The following is a 20,766-nucleotide window of genomic DNA, read 5'->3' as shown; positions in this document are numbered from 1 at the left end:
AGTTTTGGGTCTTCCTAGTCTCTTCAGGGTGCTGTGGTGGCCTGGACTCGTGGCCACCATCGCCAGGTTGGTGCAGGTGCTGCTGGAGGCCCCTGATGGCACCGGCAGCCCTGTTTGGAAATCCCAATCCCAATCCTCATCACCCCAGAGCCCCCATTAGAAGGGGCTGAGCATAATGCCGGCGTGTTGCAGCCTCAGGTAGGGATGAAGGCACTGACCACCTCAGCGGCCATTTTCTCTTCAGGAGGCAGCATCAGGTGCCCACAGTGCCACAGGGCCCGGCCCTGGCCTTGTGGCAGGGCAACGCAGACAGCTGTGGCACTTACGGTTGTAGGGGTGAATGAAGAGGGTTTGGTATCCTTGAGTCCTCCTCGGCTGACAAATGTGTTCTTGCAGGTGCTTCGGCCGTGGCAGACACCACGACACCCTGCCCTGGGCAGTGAGTGGAGGTGGTCAATACATGCCTTAGCATGAAGCTGCTGTGTGGTGCTGGGGAGACGTGACTGGTGACAGCCCAGCTTTCATCTGCTTGACTGGTTTGAAAGTGTGGAATTGATGGTACTAGCCTCTCATCTGAGATCTGTACGTGAAAAAGGCTTTATATCCACTGATTTTCAGGATATAATGTAAGGCTTATAGTTTTCCTTCTTTTTGTCAGCAGAAGCAGAAAGTCTTAGCTGTAGTAGTTGAAGGAGAGGGACAGTTTGTTTTATTGCTTCTATTTCAGTTTGCAGTTGCCCATACTTTATATATTAAAAAAAAAATGCATTTAAGTAATGCTATAATAGTGCCTAATCCTTTCTTGAAACGAGGAAGGCTCTTCTGGCTATTCCTTACTAACTTATTCCCAAGTTAAACAATCCCTTTCTTGTAATTCCCGTGTAATAAGGAAGCAGTTCCAGACCTCTGCCCATGTGTAGGGAAAACATTTGAATCCACCAAACACCAGCATTGCAGGTAAGTGTGTCTTTGAGTCATAGTGTGGTGTTACAGTACCACACAGCCTTTTTCAGCTTCTGGTTGCCTTGAGCACGTGTTTTCATTGTGCCATCTCCAGTGAGCTCCAGGCCTCAAGTGGCTTTCAGCAGCACAGGGAGTGGTGGGGGTCCTGAAGCAAGTGGCCCCCAAGGGTTCATGGGGTTCATTTCTCTGTGGAAATGTATGGGAGAAAGCAGCAGAGCCTCAAACCGATGAGACCAGAACCAACCCACCTGCACCAGCACGGGATGTAACGCAGCGCGGAGCTGTCCCTGCACACTTCGGAGCTGGCACTGGGCTGCACGCAGTGTGTTGCGTGTAGGTACACCAGCTCTGCTCAGTGCCAGGTCAGAGAGATCTGCACAGCCTGAGCACATCTTTAACTGCTGGGCTGGTTTGAAATACAGCCTGGCGCAGAGTTCATCCCTGCTGTCTGCTCTCGAGCGGAGAACTCAGTGGCTTCAAAGCTGCAGTCAAACCAGACGTCACCACCACCTCCTGATAGAGATGGAAAAATCCCGTCACAGTCATTACCATGACATGAGCACCTACCAGCAGCCCCCAGCTGCAGGCTCTAATGCCAAGTGACAGGCATATGTTTCCTTAAGAAATATAGTCCTCCCCGTAGCCTTTGGTTGCATCACCCAACAGGACAGCATTGCCTCAGCCTTTTCTGGCCAGAGCTGTGACCTACTGGAGTCATTTTTGCTCAGCCAGGCTCTGTATGTCCTTCTTGTGATGGGGCCCAGACACAGACTAGGAAAGATCATGTGGCACTGCTGTCACTAGCAAGAGTTTTGGCTTTTTCCTGTCATAAATTTCTTTGTTAGTAGGAAGCTGGCACAGAGGAGGGGATGTAAGACAACTTACATCCTCTTCATTGATTTCTCAGCAACATTTGTGTTACAGATTTTTAGAAGAGAAAAATACTCAGTTGAGGCTTCAAAATAGAATTAGAGAAAATTGTACATGCTCCATAATAGCTTGATAATTAAAACAGTCTATAGACCGTGTAATTTGAAATTTCAGCAACGTAGTGCACAGAAAGATTGTAAACCCAGCAACAGTCCAGGCTCTTTGATGCAGAAACATTCTCCTTCTTGCAGGTTCCTTGTACATCTCCACATCAGCAGAGTGCAACAGGGACAGCAGGCATGGAGCAGCAGATGTGGAGAAGTACCGTGAAGATCACTCTGTAATGCGGGCATGGATGCAAGCAACCCCAAGCTGACACTGGAGCATGCTGGTTGCTTCATCGACAGGTTGAGAAATGCTCTGATACTGCAAGATAATCAGGGTTAAAACAAGTTTTAGCAGTCCATCCCACTCAGCCAGCAGCCACTTCAGTCCTCTGAACGAAGTTTTGGGGGCTTAGAGAAGAAGGAGCAGATTGATCAATTAGCGAGACAGAAGGTGGCAAGTTAGTTAAGTCGGGCTCACGAGGAACTGATCACTAAACCCACAAAGCTGGAAGTACTGTCTTATTTGAGTACTTCGTGTCACCTTTAAACTGGAAGCAGTGGCCAACATTTAAATGGGGAAGGGGGTTGGTAAAAACCTTGAGAAGTCCCACAAGTAGAATGAAGAATAATGCCTACAAACTGGCATCTCAGGGTTGACCCATGCATGTCTATGGCTCTGTGTTTGGGGAGATCAGGGAAAGCAGGATGCTTCTCTGACGTCTAGTTAGGAGGAAGGTCAGAAGTGCCAGCAGGTCCTTCTGCTTCTATTCCATCGGCTGGTTTTGCTATTCCTCTGTCAGACTTACTGGTTTGGCAGTGCATTCAGATGTTACTGGTGGGAATGTACTGACACATACACACATATGCAAAATACAGCGTGGCCTCTTGAGCCTCATTCTCTTACAAATTCTGCTTAACCACCCCCTGCCACTTTATTTTATTTGGTAACTACTGGAGCCTGCGTGGGGGTGCGGGTGGGGATTAGCGGAGAGGGATGGTGCAGGGCTCTTTCTGGAGTTCAGTAAGAGGCCTGGCAACAAAGAGCTTAATAAGAAAACGGGTTTAGTAAGGCAAAACGACAGGAATACAGATAGATAGTGAGTAAGCTGCACATCCCTTCAGATGCTGGGCACCCCACATTCAGGTAGCATCAGACAGCCTGGATGGATTTTTTTCCTATGTCGTGCTGTGCAGAGCAGATCTGACCCTGTCTGAGAGACGCTCTCCCTTTTGGCCATTTGAACTATTATGTGATTTCCTGTGAAAACAACTCTCTTCTTGAAGGCTGTTCTCATGAGAACGCCTGGCTGCCCTGCTCGATAAAGGGCAAGGCCAGGCAGGTGGCACAGGCAGTGGGAGCTGCCCGCGGGCTCCTGTTACGCTGCTTGATGCTGGCGATCCCGCAGCCAGGCGGCTTGCTACGCCTGCTCGGGGTGTCCTGATGTGCAGCGCTGACCCCTGCGCGTGAAACGGCCTCACGGGCAGGGTCAGTACCGGTCAGGGAAAGCTCGCGCCCGTGCGTTTTCTCTGTTTTGGAGACGTTTGGCACAGGAACCTCAGACTTTAAACCACTGGCCCTGCAGTTTGTTTGCTTTCAAAAATGACAATGAGCTGGAGCTGGCCGCAGGCATGGGTTGGCATATTAAAGCTCAGGCATCTCTTCGGTACCATCAGTGAAATGCTCTAAGGCGTCACTTTGCAAACACTTTCACACATTCTTTTGGCTACCATGAACAATGCAGCCGAAACCTACAGCGGTGTGGCGTAACCCGTTTTGGAGCTGGGCATGAACCTCAGGGCTTCATGGGCAAGTGGTGCCCAAAAGGATTCTGGGCGGCTGTCACCATAATGTTGTGAAAAAGCTGGGCAGAGCTCAAAGAAATACTGTTCAGAGTGCTTTTACATTAGATTTCCTTTCAGCGAGGACCCAGGTGGCGAATTGGGAAAGTGAGCAGTCAGCAGCGTGCACACCTTTAAAGCAAACCTCTCCCAGCACCCTCTGCTCCCTTCATGGAGGGGCACTGCAGGGCACCTGGGCCTTGACAGTAGCTGCACCTTTGCCTGCTCCATCACTGCTGGGGGTAAGTACCCAGCTCCTTGACCTCTTGCTCCCACAGAATGGGTGCCTTGCTGCTTCTGGTCAGGGTTTTGTTTAAGGCAATGTGGTGTGCTTTGGCTTTTCCACTTGGATTCTTGAGAAGTTCTGGAGTTACTGCTCTTCCCAGGGTCTGCCTGTGACCTGAAAGCATGGGAGGGGGCAGGACTGGGGCAGTGCTTGGATGGTCTTGTCTTGGTTTCGTGAAGTGAATCTGTGTGATGTTACTATGGTACGGAAACACCGCTCTGTCCTTTGCAACTCAATTAATTTGTTGGTTAGTTTTTGATTATTTGATTTTGGAGGCATTCTTTTAAGTGAAGTGGCTGCTGTTATGGCCAAGCACGTGTAAGTCACTCAAGGAAAGTTTGACATCCAGCTGCTAGGGAAATAGCAGCAGGACGTAGTAAATTAGGTAAAATGAAGGTCGTAAGTATTACTACCCGATAATGTCTGCATGAAGATACGCTTATAGTTGTAAGAGTACAGAAGATGCATCAAGTTGTTGGTGGCTCTTCTCCCAGTGGGGTAAGGATTTTATAAACTTGGCTGAGTGATTTCTAAGCATCAAGAGTTTGTGAAATACTTAGTTCTACTGTGTTTATATGCGTACATCATGAGAAAGATCGCCTTAAACTTTGGATAGCATTCCATGTGCTACTCTGAAAGCTGACTGTCCAGCATCTGATTTACTTGTAGCTGGTATGTTGTCACATATAACACAGTAAGTCAAAACAAAATCTAAAAGATAAGTAAAATAAAGATAAGTAAGATAAAACCACGATGAATGTTGTATCCAGCTCAAAACAAACATTGGAACGCTTAATTGAAATAAGGCTTAAATGTTCGCTTGACTTCAACACAGGGTCTGAAGCTTGAATTAAGAGGAAAATCTTGAAAAATGTACATGAAGGCCAGTGATTGTGGGACTTAAACATTTAATTAACTTATTTTAAAACTTGAATATGGATTGCAACAGCTCTTCTTTAATGCAAATTTTATCAATCTCACGTAGCAAATTGTGACTTCATAATCTAAAACACATTAAAATCTCAGTATTTAAACAGTCTTTTCCAAAGTTGGCGTTTAATTTGTGATTAGATCATGCACTGCCTTTTGAAGTAGCCAATCACAATTGAAAGTTGTTCCATAATTAGCCATTTAGAAACAGAACTGCAGCGATCAAGTTAGAGATGCAAACACTTGAGAATAAAGTCTATACAAAATGTATTGCTACAGCTGGGTAGGTAGAGGAGGAATAATAATAAAAAAATAAAACAAGTCTCAGGGACTGAAAAAGTACAGTAACCTGCCAGCTGTATAAAGACGACAAAACAAATGAGCAACTGCGTGCTTCACTTGGAGCACATCTTTCTTTTTTTAGAAGTCACTTACAGAAGAGCAAGCTGGTGATTTGTACTCACATTCTGGACCATTTTCAAGCCCTTGTCAAAGAATGATAAATTATTGAAGCATTTTATAAAGTAGCATCTCTATTTGTGTGTTCTGTAGTGGCTTCTGAAGTCTTTATTGTAGAAAGGTTAACTATTAATTGCAAAATAATTTGGAATTATTCCCTGACACTCTTTTTTTTTTTTTAGAAAAGCAACTTACATTTTCTGCCTTGTATAATTGAAATGTTACTGCTCCCTACTTGCATCAGAGTTACTGGTACTTGAAAAGAATGGGGCAATGTTACACTAACACAATTGTCTTGTGTTCATCCATCCACAGTTCAAAGTATTTTCTTATTCTTGGAGGCACTGTAAGCAGCTCAGAGAATAAAGGAGGGCTTCAAAAAACTCATTTAAAAAAGAAAAAAAGCTAAGTAACCTCACCATGAGGCACAGTACCCTAAATTATAGCCTTGTTCTGAGAAACAAGAAAGTGTTCTGAAAAAATCTGGATGTTAAGTGTGGTAATGGTCAGACTAAGAAACACCTGAACCTTCATATATATTTCTTGTCTGACTGCAAGTAAAAGGATTTTATAAATTGATGCAAGTACCTATCTAAAACTGAGCTGGATTTACTTGCTTGTCTTTGATTAACTGGGAGGGTTGCTGCAGAATGTAAACAAACAAGTTCTGACTTCACTGCCTGCGGAGATATTTCTCTTTCCCTTACACATACCCCATGCTATGAGCTCAGTATATTTTTTTCACATTTCTGGCTAGCACATAAAGAAAAGAGAATGTATGGATGGTGTTGAGAGAAAAAGCGCAAGCTATCTGAACAGAATCCGTGTGATATGTTAGCAAAAGCTTTTAGATTTCTAGTCTGTTTTGAGGAGTAGCTTTAAATAATAGCTTAAATTGCTTTTTATTGAAGAACTCCTTTGTTTTGGTTTTGCATCTCTTTACAAACACAAAGGTACCTGCAGTCGGGGGAGGGAGGGGAGTACGGAGGTGGGAGGTGAAGTGGCTGCTGGCTGTGCTGGGTTACCAGCTGAGAGCTTTTCACTGGTGACTGACTTCCACAGCGGGTGCAGTGCTACCCCTTAGGGTTTTTCTTCCATTTGACTCAATTCTTTCCCCACCCCTAATTGTTGAAGTGTCACTGTTGCATCCCTTGATTCCAATCCACAATTCAAGATGTTTCGGGTAATTTAACAGTCAGTAGCTGAACTTTTTACCCAATGACTCTTGCTACAGTTTGGCATTTAAAGCTGAATCTCTTCCAAAAAAGACAGGTCACTGTCACCAGATTCTTTTTCCTTCCTAACATCAGTTAAACGATTGTTTTGCCATGATTGCATGGCTGTGATTCTACACCTGCTTACCTCCCATCAGTATTTCTGTGACTGTTAGTGTAACCAAATGAGCTGTTGCTTTGAATTAGTCTTGTGGTACTGTTACATGCTTCATCTTTATTTTTTTCTGTACAGTGGAACAAAAGCAGTGTTTTGAAACAAAAACATTCAGGAAGCTTAGAGTGGTTTACATTTATTTAAAAAAATATTTAAACACTTGTGTATTTCACTTGTGAGTTATTAACTACAAATCAAATCCGTCTCGTCCCTTTGGAAAGGTTCACAAGTACAAATCAGCCTCCTTCTGGCATCTTCACATCCTTCTCTTCTGCGTGCTTATGTACAATACTGTGAAAACGAGAAAGCGGCACACATAAGAGGGCTCTGGTAAATAACGTGCAGGAGACTGTTTATTTAAAACATCTTAGTTCCATGGCTTGTCAAATAACTGTAATGAATCCCCTTCAGCATGAACAAAGTCAGAAACTTTCAAGTTTCAAGAAACATTATTACATTTACACATTATGTACTAACTTGGCTCAGTATTATATTCACAGCCAAACTGTACACTCCAGCAGATGAGAATAAACCCAGCTACCCTGCAGCATTACTGAGGAGAAAATCTTTAAGCAGCAGAATCAAGGGTGTTAGACGTGAATGTTACGGTCTTTCAACAAGAGCTGAAATCCCAAGCACTTCTGGCAAAGCTAATTACCCATGCGACAGCAGACATCTCTTACCTACTTGGCTGGTGATACCAGAGCACCATGTGAGGCAATGTTTCCCAGGCACTTAGGAATATTTTTTACCTGAGAGTGGGACTATGCAAACTGTATTTTGAATGCCCACAACATGAAATTGTATTGTGCTCCTAAAGCTGGGATATCTTAAGCTCTCTGCCCAGCCTGTACTTCATTTTCCTCCCTCTTATCCAATTGTTATTAACTTTTATAATAAATTCTTATTTCCATAATTGATTGTCCAGCTGCAGTGTCACAGTACTTCTTAGCATAATAAGCTAAATTCCTTGCAAAAAAAACACTTGGCCTTGCTCAAGGATTGTTTCTCCTCCCAAAACAGAACAGAATCTTTCATGCTGGTTCCACGGTCTCCTTGACTCTTCATGTAACGGGAGATTCAGTTCTTGTTTCTTTCCATTCCCTTTCCTGGCTTGCACTTTCTTTTCTGCTTAGTCAAACTCTGCTTAATTTACCTTTTCTACTAGTCTCTTCACATCTGGCTTTTGAACCTTTTATATTTTTAGATATTCTCCCTGGCATGTCCTGCTGCTACAGCCTCACTGATACCACAGCATCATTCCAGGAGCCTGGGACACCATCAGCCTATGATTAAAAGCAAGTCTCTTGCAGGGGGAAGGATGCTAACTGTCCTTGCAGCGCACTAAAATTCACGTACTGCACTGGGACAGTTGAAGGTTCAATAGCAAAGGGCAAGTGATTTTTCTTGACTGATCACAGAATCTGTACTACAAAAATAGCCTCCAGTACTAATGAACACCACTCATCCAGGTCTGTTCTTCGGGCTGGGGCATTCACACCTTAGGAACGCAGTGCTGTCTCTGTGTATTGTATCATCCATGCACCCAGCAGTTTACCTAGCAAAACACAGAACCTCCTGTGGAGGAGAGCCCACCTTGGCAGGCAGCAAGTGCAAAAGTAAACCTGTCAAGTGATAGGAACTTGAGGTCTATGAGTGGATAGAAAAGAGCACGCTTCTCCAAAAGACCTCTTGAGTTCAGAGGCAAAAAGGGCAACAAGAATGAGGAAAAGCACAGACCCTGAAAAGGGGCACTATAAAAAGTAAACATATTAAGGTTTCCAAGGAAGTATGAAAGTAACATTCTTAAGGGAACCTGCTAACACCTCAGTCACACCTCAAATGCAGAAGTAAAATACCATTCTTTTACTGAGCAATAACACAGGGAGGAGGAGTTACCATTATTTCCTCGGATAAAGGCGTCACCATACTTGTTCTTTAATTGTCCATTTACGTATTCTTCTGTCTGTTCCAGAGCTATATTCATATACCCATCCAGGCAAGCCAGGACACCTGAAGACAGTGACAGTTTAACAGTGAATCAGCTTAAACTTATTTTTAAAGAAATAAAAATGCATTGCATTTGAACAGTAGAGGGAGGAAAAAAAAAACTCTTCACAACAAACTAAAAGCCCAAGCTTGCAGGTGAGTCAGTGGATCACAGTATTCTTAAAAGAACTAAGCTGTGAGTAAGGAACCTCAGGTTGTCTAGCAGCAACTTTATCAGTTGATATAAGGATGTGGGGGGAGTCATTGAGGCACGACTTTCAAAAGATCAACAACCTCCACTCTGAAAGTTTAGTTGTCCCTTCTTGCTTGTGTTTTATTCCTGAGAAGAACCTGTGACATTAAGTGTAACAGGGTAACCTAAGAACAAGACTACTAAGTTTAATTAAAACCTCTCAAGGATGGGACACCATACGCATTTTTCAGATTGGTTTTTATGCTTACAGACCCAGAATAATGTGGGCTGCCAATCTGTTTTTGTGTGAGCAAATCTAAGTCATTTTCAACAGGCAAGGGGTTTCCAAATGACACTGACATCTTCCCACAAAAATAAAATTACACTGTTTAATTAATGCACAGCATGAAAAAATCTGCTATATTAGATGGTTTCTTTATCAGGAAAATATGCATTAGAGTAGCACTGCCTTTAGAAGTTCTTATGTTCTGACTTCTCATAGCCGCTGTTCAGGCTGCACCTTGTTCGCACAGTACTTGCACTGTGCCGGCAGTATGATGGCATTTTTATTCATAATCACTCCTCGGGATCTACACCCACCACTATGGCCAGAGCTAAATTTAACTTAGCTAATGAACAGACCGTTTGTGTAACAAACCAAATGTGGGAATTAACAGATGTAAAGAATTGCTCAGAGAATGCAATCTGATTTTTTTTGTGTGTGTGTGTACATGAAACAACTTCTAACAAGCTGTTCTTACCTCAGTCTTGCCTGTGCGTTTTCCCAACTTCACTGCTGCACAGACACTACTACTAAAATTACTGCCACTACTAAAATTAAGAACCTCATTTATTTACCTGGCATTAAAACTCAGGAATTATAGTACCTTGGCTGTATTGAGAAGGGGGAGAAAACTCCAGTCTGAGACTCTTCCTCTAGGGCATGTTCTCATTTTCCAGAACTGTTACTGTAATATCTTCCATTAAATAATTAGGAATTTAGTTTTTTCTGCCAACTTGTAATGGTTTGAGGATTGTTATTCTCCTGTGTGTTTTTCTTTTCTGTTTCCACGCAAAAGGGGAAAAACTGACCGCTCACAAAGTGTCTTTAAGCTCCTTGTAGGTCTGATTGTAGGCATATTAAACTAGCAGAGTTCCGGGCCTAGCTAAGGGGGCAGGTTACAAATGTATCTTAATGAGTAAAAGGTACCAGTGTTCTTATGGAAAACAGGAAGTACATCAAAAAACACCTTGCATGTACATTTAGGCAAGTGATGATGACTTGCTTTAATTAACTTTAATGAGCTGTCACTACATAATCCTGCAAGAATGAATTTACAGAGGCCAAAGACAGATGAGAAGCAGTGATGTTTTTCAGCTACCAACCCCACCTGACATGCTCAAACCATGTGGATCTCCAAAGAAATAACAGATTGCAAATTTCATCAGCTGAGAGACACTAAAGAGGGACAGGAAGGGATAATAAGGCACTGCTTGCCCTGTCAGTGAACAAGAATTTGAAACTGTCAGAATGCAAAGACTCCTTGTCACAGGACAAACAAGTCTTGTCTCACAAGCGCTAAGCTTAGCCAACTGTCCTGGTTCCAGTTAGGACAGAGTTAATTTTTCCTCCTAGTAGCTGGTAGGGTGCTATGTTTTGGATTAGGATGAGAAGAGCGCTGATAACATGCTGATGTTTCAATTGTTGCAGAGCAGTGCTTACACCAGGCCAAGGACTTTTCGGCTTCTCGCTCTGTCCTGCCAGCGAGCAGGCTGGGGGTGCAGCAGGAGCTGGGAGGGGACAGACCCAGGACAGCTGACCCAAACTGGCCAAAGGGGTATTCCATACCATCTGACGTCATGCTAAACAATATATAGGGGTGGCTGGCCGGGGTGGGGGGCCGGCTGCTCGGGGCTGGGCTGGGCATCGGTCAGCGGGTGGTGAGCAATTGCATTGTGCATCACTTGTTTTCTTACACATTATTATTATTAATACTATTATCATTATCACTATTATTATTATTATTGTTATTATTATATTCCTGTCTTAATAAACTGTCTTTATCTCAACTCACCGGCTTCACTTTCCCGTTTCTCTCCCCCATCCCAGAGAGGGAGGGGGGAGGGTGAGCGAACGGCTGTGTGGTGTTTAGCTGCCAGCCGGGTTAAACCACAACACCAACTGAATTAAACCTACCAGAAATAGGTATCTCTGGCACAACAGTAACGTTTAAATCATTCTAGAATAAAATGCCTAGCTTGTGTTCAACAGGAGATCATGATAGTTTTAGTTATGTTTGGATACTACTGGGGAAAAATTGGCAGGCTGATAGTCTTAGCCTAAGGGGAGTATGACCAGGCCACTTCACTTAACAGAAGTATAACTTACTGCTTAAAAAACAAACGCCCTATAATCCTGCACACAGTGCATGTGTGCAGGATGCAGATCAGCCAAAGAGTTCTGTAATAAAACTGCTGGACTGTGTTAAAAAACACTGGGCACACAGGTGCAAAGAACACACTAAGCTCTCTTCTGTATCCCTGTGTGTCTTGATCCAACACAAGTCTAGGAGTTGTTTAACCAAGCACACAACTAATTCTATTTTGTCCCTCATGTACTTCCTGATAGCACAGTTTATTGTTTGAAGCTTTTCTGGACCAAGGTCTGTGCTAGGAGTTGTAGAACATGAAGATAAAGAAAAGGGGTAGCTTCAAAAAGGCATGCTGTCAGCGCACTGAAGAGTGGCCTGACCATTTCAGGAGCTGTAATTCAAACCAATCTCCACAAAACTCAATTTAGAAACTCAGACTCATCCTGCGACTGCAGTCAGTCACTGTGGCTAAGGGTTGTAATGACTTAGATAGGTATTTTTAATCTGTAAATCCACCGTTAACCTCCTCTCCATCAGTTTCTCCAGAGCTGATTTCCTTACTGTCACCACTCTGAGGTCCATGTGCACGTACACCAAGACGCTAGCTCACTTGTGTTGCTTTTTGAGAGGCTCCAGACTCCCCGAACAAGGGGATCGCAGGCTTGCTGTGAGGGACAGGGCGCGAGCTTACCTCGGTAATCCACTCCGGAATTCAGCTTCACAACCACGGGCCTCCCGATGATCTGCTTCAGGAAGTCACTGGGGGTTTGCTTCCGCAGGCTCATCTTGGGCTCCCCGGGAAACTGGGGAGAGAGCGAGCAGCGGGTGAGCGCCGCTCGGGGCGGGCGGGCACTCCCCGGCGCTCAACGCAACACCCGGGCGGCCGAAGAGCCGCTAGAGCCGCTCCCGGAGCCGCAGCGCTCAGCTCCCGCTCGGCAAGGAGCCTCCCCAGGGCGGCCAGCCCTCCCTCCCGCCCGGCCCTGTCACGGCCCGGCCGTTAGCCCGCGGCCGTTGCCCGGCGACCGTTGGGCCCCGCGGCCGTTGGGCGCCGCCGCTCACCCGCCGCCGCCGCCTGCGCGCGCCCCGGCCCGCTCGCGGCCAATGCAGGCGGCCCCGCTACGGCGCGCCGGCAGGGACAAACCGCGCCGGGCGCGCAGCGCCGCCCGGGCCAAGGCGGCAGCCGGCCCGCCCCGAAGGACCCCGCGGGGGGTTTGGCTGATCCCCAAATTTAGGAACTGTCCCAAGTTCTTCAACAAGATTAATAATGATAATAATAATAAATAATAAAATAATAGTAATAATTAATTAAAAACCCACAAGCAAACAAAACACCGTGGTTTTTAGGAGTTTGGTAGCGTGACAGGAGTTAACCATCTGTGAAAGCATCTGGACTCTTTTTTTACTTTATTCTTCCATTATTGATAAAAAAATATTAATTTTTGTAATAGAGGGAAAATGTGCTCCAGAAAACGTGCTCTTCAGAACAGGGAAAAAAATTTTCTTCAGAGCATGGCCAAGCGTTCTCCCTTGGTTGTCTTCTCTTTTTAAATACAATTGCAGTCACATCTCCCCCACGCACAGCCCAAAATAAAGAAAAATAGCCCAAATCTCAGGCCAGGAGGCCTTCATCCTGGGGCTGAAGACCGGCCACAGTCGGGCAGCCATGCCTCACCACAGCCTGACGCAGCGGGCACCACGGGGAGCAGGCCGCACCGTGTCAGGTGGGTGCCAGGTTTGTTTTTTGGGTGTTTGATGCCAGCCACCCAAATCCTCCTAATTTCCTTCTTAATACCATTACTAAGCTTACAAATGTATCTATTCTGTAATACAGTAATCAAAATGGCCAAGTTTCATACCGTTAGCTCGCCGCTTCCATGCTCTGTGGCCAAGTCATGAATCCAAATCTGTTAATTTTTCCAGGATTGCCATAGGTCTCTAAACAATCTCACATGCTGTTCTTAGGGGTAAATTAACCTTCATGCAATAAGACACACATTTACGAGCACTTTGGTGTAGTGGGATTTGACCTGGAAAGAAAATTCCTATCTTGTAGATTCAGAAAGATTATGTAATCACATCTGTTAACACACAACCTAAAGAATGCTTTATTTCCTGAGTGATGAAATCCAAATGACCTCAGGAAGGTGGTCTTCAAAGGATTTAAGTAATCCACATCCAGCGGATTGCTTACAGAATTCAAAGCTTCAAGAATGAAAATAAAATTCAGACCTCATTGTTTAATGATTCTCTTTTTTTTGTTGTTGTTTCGGTCATCTAGATGAAAAAGGATTTAAATCTAAAACGTTGTGTGCATTGCTATGAGTAGATTCTTTTAAATACTGTATTGCTTTATCCTTTCATAGTGCAGAGAGAGTTTTTCCAGCTGTGCAACTCACTGAAGTCAGTGAGATGCTGCCCTTGTGTTTTAATCAAGATGAACTTGAAAGGTGAACATTGTAAGTGGTAGAAATTATTTATAATTTGGTAATAAAAGTTTATGTCTAACACTTCCAAATTTCATACATCTGCTATGTGCTGGCCTTGAGATATAGAACAGTTGTGATTGCCTTTACATTTGGCCTTAGATGAAAGGTCATAAATTACAATGATATTTTGTACTCATTCCCAGCTCGCAGAATTTCCATATTAACATCTTCACCTCAAACATAAATGGTTACAAAGTTACAAAGAAAAAGTTGCATTGGCCTTTGTCAACTGAACTTAATGATGGAAGTCGGCAGCTCGTATACTATCGCTAACTCTTAAACATGAAGCATCTCGGAATCTTTGTTCAGAGGACCTAATTAAAACTTTACAGTTAGCTTTAAAAAATGAAATGGGATTTGACAGTCTCTCTTTCTCTCTTTTCAATGCAATAAAAAACACTTCAAAGTTAGGGAGGTTTTTCTTTCCAGCCAGTTGAAATAAAAGCATTTCCGTAGAGCGAGATGGCCGTGTAACACAGAATGTGTTAAAAAGGACTGTCCAATTCTTCTAGCTCTTCTGAAAAGAACACCATTTACATAAGTTAAATGCAGGAGAACAACAATCCAGATGACAAAAGAATGTCTGTGAATTTGAATTCAGCCTAAATAATCCCTGGCTACAATCAGTGGATGAAAAAAGATGTATTAAACAATCCTCACCTGACAATTCTGTCACGGAGGACAAACCTGTCTGGGCCAAAGTCATGGCATACCCCAAGACTTTAAGAATCAACTTTGGAACCTACTTAGAAAAAGAAAAATGAGATGAAGTATGGGGCTGAGAACCAGTTCCAAATCCAGGGAAACTTCTTTTTCAGAGCCGCCGAGAGTGTGGGGCAGAAGGCATCAACCTCCGTGAAATAATATCAAGGTGGAGAACCATGCAATTCAGAATTAACACTGAAGTTGCAGGGTTTCCTGAGGGCCCTTAAGTAAACGCTGTACCACATTTCCAGAGTTTGAGAGATGGAGGGTGAGATTCTGCTCCTCCTGAAGTCAGTGGAGGTTTTGGTAATTACCTCTCTGTACTCTGGACACCTCTAAAAAAAAATCTTGAAAGTACACTGAAAATTTCAAAACAAATCCTTCTCAATGAGCTGGTACCAAAATGGTAACCAGTAGGGTGATAGTTGTCACAGCTTGTTTTTGGAAACCAAAGTCTCAGCAGAGGTTCCTGGCTGCTGAAAAATCACTTTGCCCACTGGCCTGATCCAACAGTCTCACATTTGTTCCACACTCTTCGCATCAAGGAAGCACCAAACATGTTTTCTCCAAAGCTATCCCTAAGGAAGAACTGAGCACATTGATGCCTTGTGCTGCTCAGCGTCACGACAAAAAAGCTTTTTCAATCCAAGTGGCAGGTCTTGAGGGAGCTGAGGATAACAACGTGAGAACCCAGCCCAAGGCTTTCTCTCTTCCTCCTGGACTTTCAGGTCTGTAGAAAAGAAAAGGAAGGTCTCTAGAAGCTTTCAGAGTTCATGTAACTCCCTCAGAGTTCCTGGCAGTGCTCTCCTTGGTTCACCCAAGGGATAAGCTTTCTTGTGAGCCTTAAGAGGTTTGAAATTCTCTGTGCATGCATTTTGATGGGAGGATTCAAGCCTTTCAGCATTTAAATGACACTCTATCTGCTCCTATACAGTGAAAGATCAAAGGTTTTTCCCTTAAATGAAGGCTTAGTTATCCAACATTATATCCAATGCTATGCTAGGATCATCAGAACTGCTGATTCCCAGCCATGTTCTCAATTAAAAAGTTAATGCATTTTTAAATTGGACCTTAATCAAATATATATATATATTGGTTCTGTGCTATAGATTTCAGACAAAGAGCGTAAAAAAATTCTGTTGTCTTCAGGTCCTTGCTTTGTGTTCCCCAGCCCGGGATGTTCATGTCATCCGATACGGATTAAGTGACATGATTACCTTTTGTCACATGTTTTTGTCTGCTGCTTTCTGTTTGGTTCAAGTATAGTTTAACAGATCACATGAAAACTGTGCTTTCTGTTACACTAAGTAAAGGCTGGATATATTTTTTTTATTATTATTATTTTGAAACAGCTAGATTATATCCAAATTACAATCAAATTGGACCCAGCCTTTTATGTTTAAACTTTCTAAAATATTTACATCAAAGAAACACAAGTTCTCTATTTTCTCCAGTACGGAATATCAATTCCAGATGACATTTCAATGTAAATTTTTCCATAGCCAGTTTGATGCTAATTCAGTACTTCAGGTTAAAATCCTGGTGTCAAGATTAAGCCCAGAGATGAGCTGAAATGGTTACTTTTAACTGACCTGCTGGTGTAAAGCATCTGCAAGGTTAGTTCCCAGCTCCCCAGAAGTGCTTCCGATAGCCACCTGAGGATATGAAGTAAACATGGGGCTGTTCTAATTCATAGTGGGGTGAAAACAATCCATACCTTGTTTCAAAATTCCACGAATGAGGAGGATTGGGAAGCGTTCAGCCACCTTTCTGTCCCTCTGACCCTTTCCACCTAAGGATTCAGCTGATGCTCTAGGACAGAAGTAGACCTGGGGGAAGAATAATTCTCTTTTGGGGACCTGACTGGATCTGCCACCCCCTGACTTCTTCTGCCCTCTCAATGCATTTTTTCCATTTATCTGAGCATTCACAGGTATTTCATATATGGGAAAAAATTGTGTTGACCTCTCCTCAGAAAGAGCCTTAGAGCCTTTTCATGGATTTCAGCAAGCAGCAGATTGTGGATCAAGCCTAAAATAACTTGTGTTTTTGGTTTTTGTTTTGTTTGTTTGTTTTTTTCCATCAACACATTGCAGTCTTCCAGAAAATGTAAAACATTAAGCCTGAGCCCAGCAGTGCTACTTCACTGGATGGAGCAGCTAGCACAGTTTAAGGAACAGTTGTAATAGTAGCAAACTGAGTTTTATTGATGCAGACCACAGTACTATATATATATATATATATATACACACACAGTTATCTACACTTATGTATACATATACTGTATGTATACCATACATATACAGTTACCTACACTTTTATATAATATATATATATTATATAAAAAGTGTGGATATGTATATTATATAAAAGTGTAGATAACTGAGGAATTTGAAGCATTTGCCCTGGAACATACCAAGAAAAAATACTGGAAAATGATGATGATGCAAACAAAGGATCAAGGCTTTAAGCTCTGGAGTTGTAAGCCCTTTGTTTCTGATGTTTGTACAGTATGAAGAAGCTCCTTAGACATTACTGAACTGCAAATAAAAATATTACTCAAATGTTAAAAAAATAAGCATGCAATGATTCAGTTTGTCTGTGTGAGGAGAGCCTTTCTGGATATTAGCCAGACTGGAAGCCACAAGTGGAGGCTGTGAAGTCAGTGTTCAGGGCTGGTACGTGTTACTCTTGTGAGGATACTGAAAAGAGGCAAAAAACACAACGGTGTTATGTTGTTCAGACTGCCTGGGTTCCCATATGCCTCTGCCAGAGGCTTCCAGGGTGACCTTGGGTGAATCACTTGCGTCCTCGGTGGCTCAGTTCCCACATTCATTTAATTAACAGAAACTTGATTAGATGGAAGAAGCTATTTTTATTAGTATACGTTATTTTTGAAGTGGAGGAAAAATAGGAAAGATATTTATAGAAAAAAATCAAATATTCCTACTTTCAGTAACTTTAAAAATAATTACTTAGTCTGCTGTTAATCCAGGAAACTAAACAATTAAGTATTTAAAATAATGGAGACTATGGTGTAATCACTCTGTTCTTTCTGTACCTTTATTAGCTGCAGAGCTGGAGAGCACAATTTCTCTAGAAATAAAATGTGATTTAATGTCAATGTTAGGTCACTCCTAGGGCATTTGTGAGCTGGTATTTTCCAGTACCCTTAATTCCTGGCCATTGACTACCAAATCGCTATTCCAGAGGAGAAGGAAGCAAAATTGAATAGGATGATTTTGTAATGTGTTAAAAAAAAAAAAAAAAAAAAAAAGGTAAAATCAGGTGGGCGGACTAGAAACTCTGTATGCAAGATAAACAGTTTTGTTCGGAATAAAACAAAGACATAAATTTTCATATTAAGTCAAAAGCTAATTTTGAACTGAGTACATTATGCAACTCCTGTCTTTTTAACTTTATTATCCTTTTGTGCATATACTAGTGAAAATAAGGATGCCAGCTTTAAATATAGATCTGTCAATGTGGTGCGACTGCCTGTGACCCAGTCCCCAGGGTCTGCCGTTAACCTCGAACACTGTGTTCAGACCTGATTCCCTGGTGTTCGTGCACATGCAAGAAAATATTCCTATATATTTTACTCTTGACTATTTCGATGAGGAAAAGATATTGCTGGGAAAATTATATAAAAATGGTATTGAACACTATGACCTAAGTCTTTCGGATCTGTGATAACAGTTTTGATTATTACCTCTAGGAGAGGAGGATGATACAAGGAAATCGACATGCTGGCTCGTGGTCCATTTTTCGGCTTTCAGTTTTCACTGAAAGCTGTGCTATCAGTGCAGCTCCATTAGTCCTAGGAACTGTGGGGGCTTTAGGGCAAAGACAACACCCGTGTTTTCCCACTCACCCTATCCTACTTAGAAAATGTGGACGGCAGTAACGTGAAGTGCCTGCAGCTACCCAGACCCATCATTAAAATCACACCCTTACCACTGCCATGGACCTGTGTGGATGTTGGAAATGATGGTAAACGCTGAGAAGCCACTCAGCATAGACGTGACCTGTGACCGTGCAGCTGGAAAGGTTTGAAGGGTTCCTCTGAGGAGAAGAGAGAGGATACAAAAGCCTGATCAGTAGTCCTTGAGGGCTTTTGTGGCCAGGAAGGTGTTGGCAATATTGCTCTAAAACGGGTTATAAATCCTTATGGCTTGGTTCATTAAAGAGCTCCAGCTCTTGTTACTTTCCTCTGGTCTACATGAACAGAGGACTTCGTTCTAGAAAGATGAGGAAGAAAATCTCCTCTGCATTCAGGAGAAACTGGAAGATGAAGAAGCAAGCTATGTTTTTACCATGCACTGCTTTTCTTAGGTTTCTTGCTTCATTTCACTTCCAGCTCTGCTGAGCTGACATATGCTCTGGTTTCCTCCACAACGTATGTGGGATGCTCTGGTCTTGTCTCTTCAGACCATGGCCCGAGCAAGTCATCTTCTCAGCTACTGAATTCTTCCTATGCCACACGTTCACCTTCCTCGTGCAAATCATCATTTATCTATTTTTTCATGGTTTTCACCTGAACTCTTGCCTACTTGGAACTGACATTACGAATTGATTTCACGTAATGCACACAGCACAGTCTAAATATATTTATTTCCGTCTCTGGATGTAGGGTTCAGACATTAAAATCAATGCCTCGGAGGTGAAAAGTTTCATCATCCATAAATAACTCTTGAGCCATTCATTTCAGCTCCCCAAACAGAGTATCAACAATGGAGTATGTGATCTGGAAGATGAGATTGAAAATACATATGCTATGCTCCCATGCTGAAGTTTTCTCAATTGAACGGAATTCCAAATATTTAAGGAAGAAGGAAATAGGCAATAGCAGTGGATTGGTATTCTCTAAGAAAATGGAGGAAGTTTTTTTTATAATAAAGAAACATCTGTGATAATTTTATCCATTAATTAATAATACATAGATGACCACAAGCAGTGTGAGCAATTTGGGGATACACCAACAAAATTCTAGCTTGAAATAAGCACGCTAAGTATTGGGCAGGCTAGTCTGGAGATGTAGGATCTGTTCTCACTTTAGATGCTGAGCTGCTCTCAAATGTTTAGGTGGGTCATTTCACCTCTCCATGACTCAGTTTCCCTTCTGTAAAACACTAATTTAATATCTAGTGTTTCCAGATTGATGGATGAAAATCATTACCTAATAGCGAGGTATTAATATCCTAATCATGCCTTGAGAGTAATTTAGTAATTAGTAATTGGCACTGCTCAGTAATTATTTATATTTTTATTTGCTGTTTGTGAGGTATTTCTCTGCTGTGTGTTTTCTAAAGTCACATATATAACAACTGAACGTTGTCACTTTCCTGCAGAACATACAAGTCTTTCGGTATTTGTATGATATAAAGATGAAAAACAGGTTAGATTCTGGTATGTCATTTCACTCAAGGCTAGAGGGCCAAAGTCAAAGGGAAAATCTAATGATTTACTGCATGAGTAAGTGCACAGTCTATATATTAATAAATTCTACAGGACTGTATATTCACCCTGTTCTCATAGTGGGTTTTAAGCTTGAATTTTTTAAGGAATTGAAATAGAAAGAATTCCTTTTAAAAATTGTTCCACATTAAATAATCCATTTCAGAAATTGTATATTTATTTTTCAAGTAACCTCATTACTACCAGACTACTTTTTCCCTCTGACAGTAAAGCAGAGTGCTTATCTTCATATTTTCATAATGAAAACTCCCAAGCACAGGATACTGTGGCAGATTTACAGCCTGTGAGCAGCAGAACTGACAGGCATTTTAATATGAAAGGAGATATGATGTCTTTAATGTACAGTGATGTCACTTCTAACAAGGTAGAAGCCTGCTTTTTGCACTGCAATCACCATAAGGAGTGAAACCCGCCTGCTTCAGGAGCGACCTTTTAACCCAGGAAAAGGTCACAAATAATAGAAAAGAGAAGGGACTCTGCTTACTCAGGTGGAAGGGCACACTGACGTTGGAGGAGCAAGGCTATTGTGGATGTGCATTATCTCCAGGAAGTTGAAGCTAGAAATAGGCTAGCTGGAGCTAACCTTGAGAGCAGAAAAGGAAAGGATAATGAAAATCCTCAAGGGAGTGTTAAACTGAAAGCTAGATTGCCTGTTGACCACCTTTTTTCCTTTTATTCAACATTGATTGGACCTAATAAC

At 42.5% G+C, this 20,766-nt stretch overlaps 2 protein-coding genes across 3 annotated transcripts in view; one reads left to right on the top strand and one right to left on the bottom strand.

The window, feature by feature from the left end:
- Positions 1-6,883: 6,883 nt before the first annotated feature.
- LSM6 (LSM6 homolog, U6 small nuclear RNA and mRNA degradation associated) lies at positions 6,884-12,591 on the bottom strand. 2 transcript variants are annotated; one of them, XM_066996724.1, is made up of 4 exons: positions 12,457-12,591; positions 12,089-12,200; positions 8,743-8,856; positions 6,884-7,134 (listed from the first exon to the last, which is right to left on the bottom strand). In XM_066996724.1, the coding sequence occupies exons 2-4, from the start codon at positions 12,180-12,182 to the stop codon at positions 7,100-7,102; spliced, it is 243 nt and encodes an 80-aa protein (XP_066852825.1). In that variant the 5' UTR covers positions 12,183-12,200; positions 12,457-12,591; the 3' UTR covers positions 6,884-7,099. The 2 variants fall into 2 exon arrangements, with proteins under 2 accessions (XP_066852825.1, XP_013030543.1); XM_013175089.3 differs by lacking the exon at positions 12,457-12,591 and having other exon boundaries at positions 12,089-12,411.
- A 163-nt stretch (positions 12,592-12,754) lies between these two features.
- ZNF827 (zinc finger protein 827) overlaps positions 12,755-20,766 on the top strand; it is a 160,192-nt gene continuing 152,180 nt past the window's right edge. The window contains exon 1 of the mRNA XM_048071772.2: positions 12,755-13,118. The gene's annotated coding sequence lies outside the window, so the exon portion shown is untranslated. The remainder of the gene's footprint in view (positions 13,119-20,766) is intronic.

The sequence above is a fragment of the Anser cygnoides genome, chromosome 4, assembly GCF_040182565.1.
Source record: "Anser cygnoides isolate HZ-2024a breed goose chromosome 4, Taihu_goose_T2T_genome, whole genome shotgun sequence".
In the NCBI taxonomy this organism is placed as follows: domain Eukaryota; kingdom Metazoa; phylum Chordata; class Aves; order Anseriformes; family Anatidae; genus Anser; species Anser cygnoides.
The sequence above is the reverse complement of the archived record's forward strand: the minus strand, read 5'-3'. Positions and strand labels throughout refer to the sequence as shown.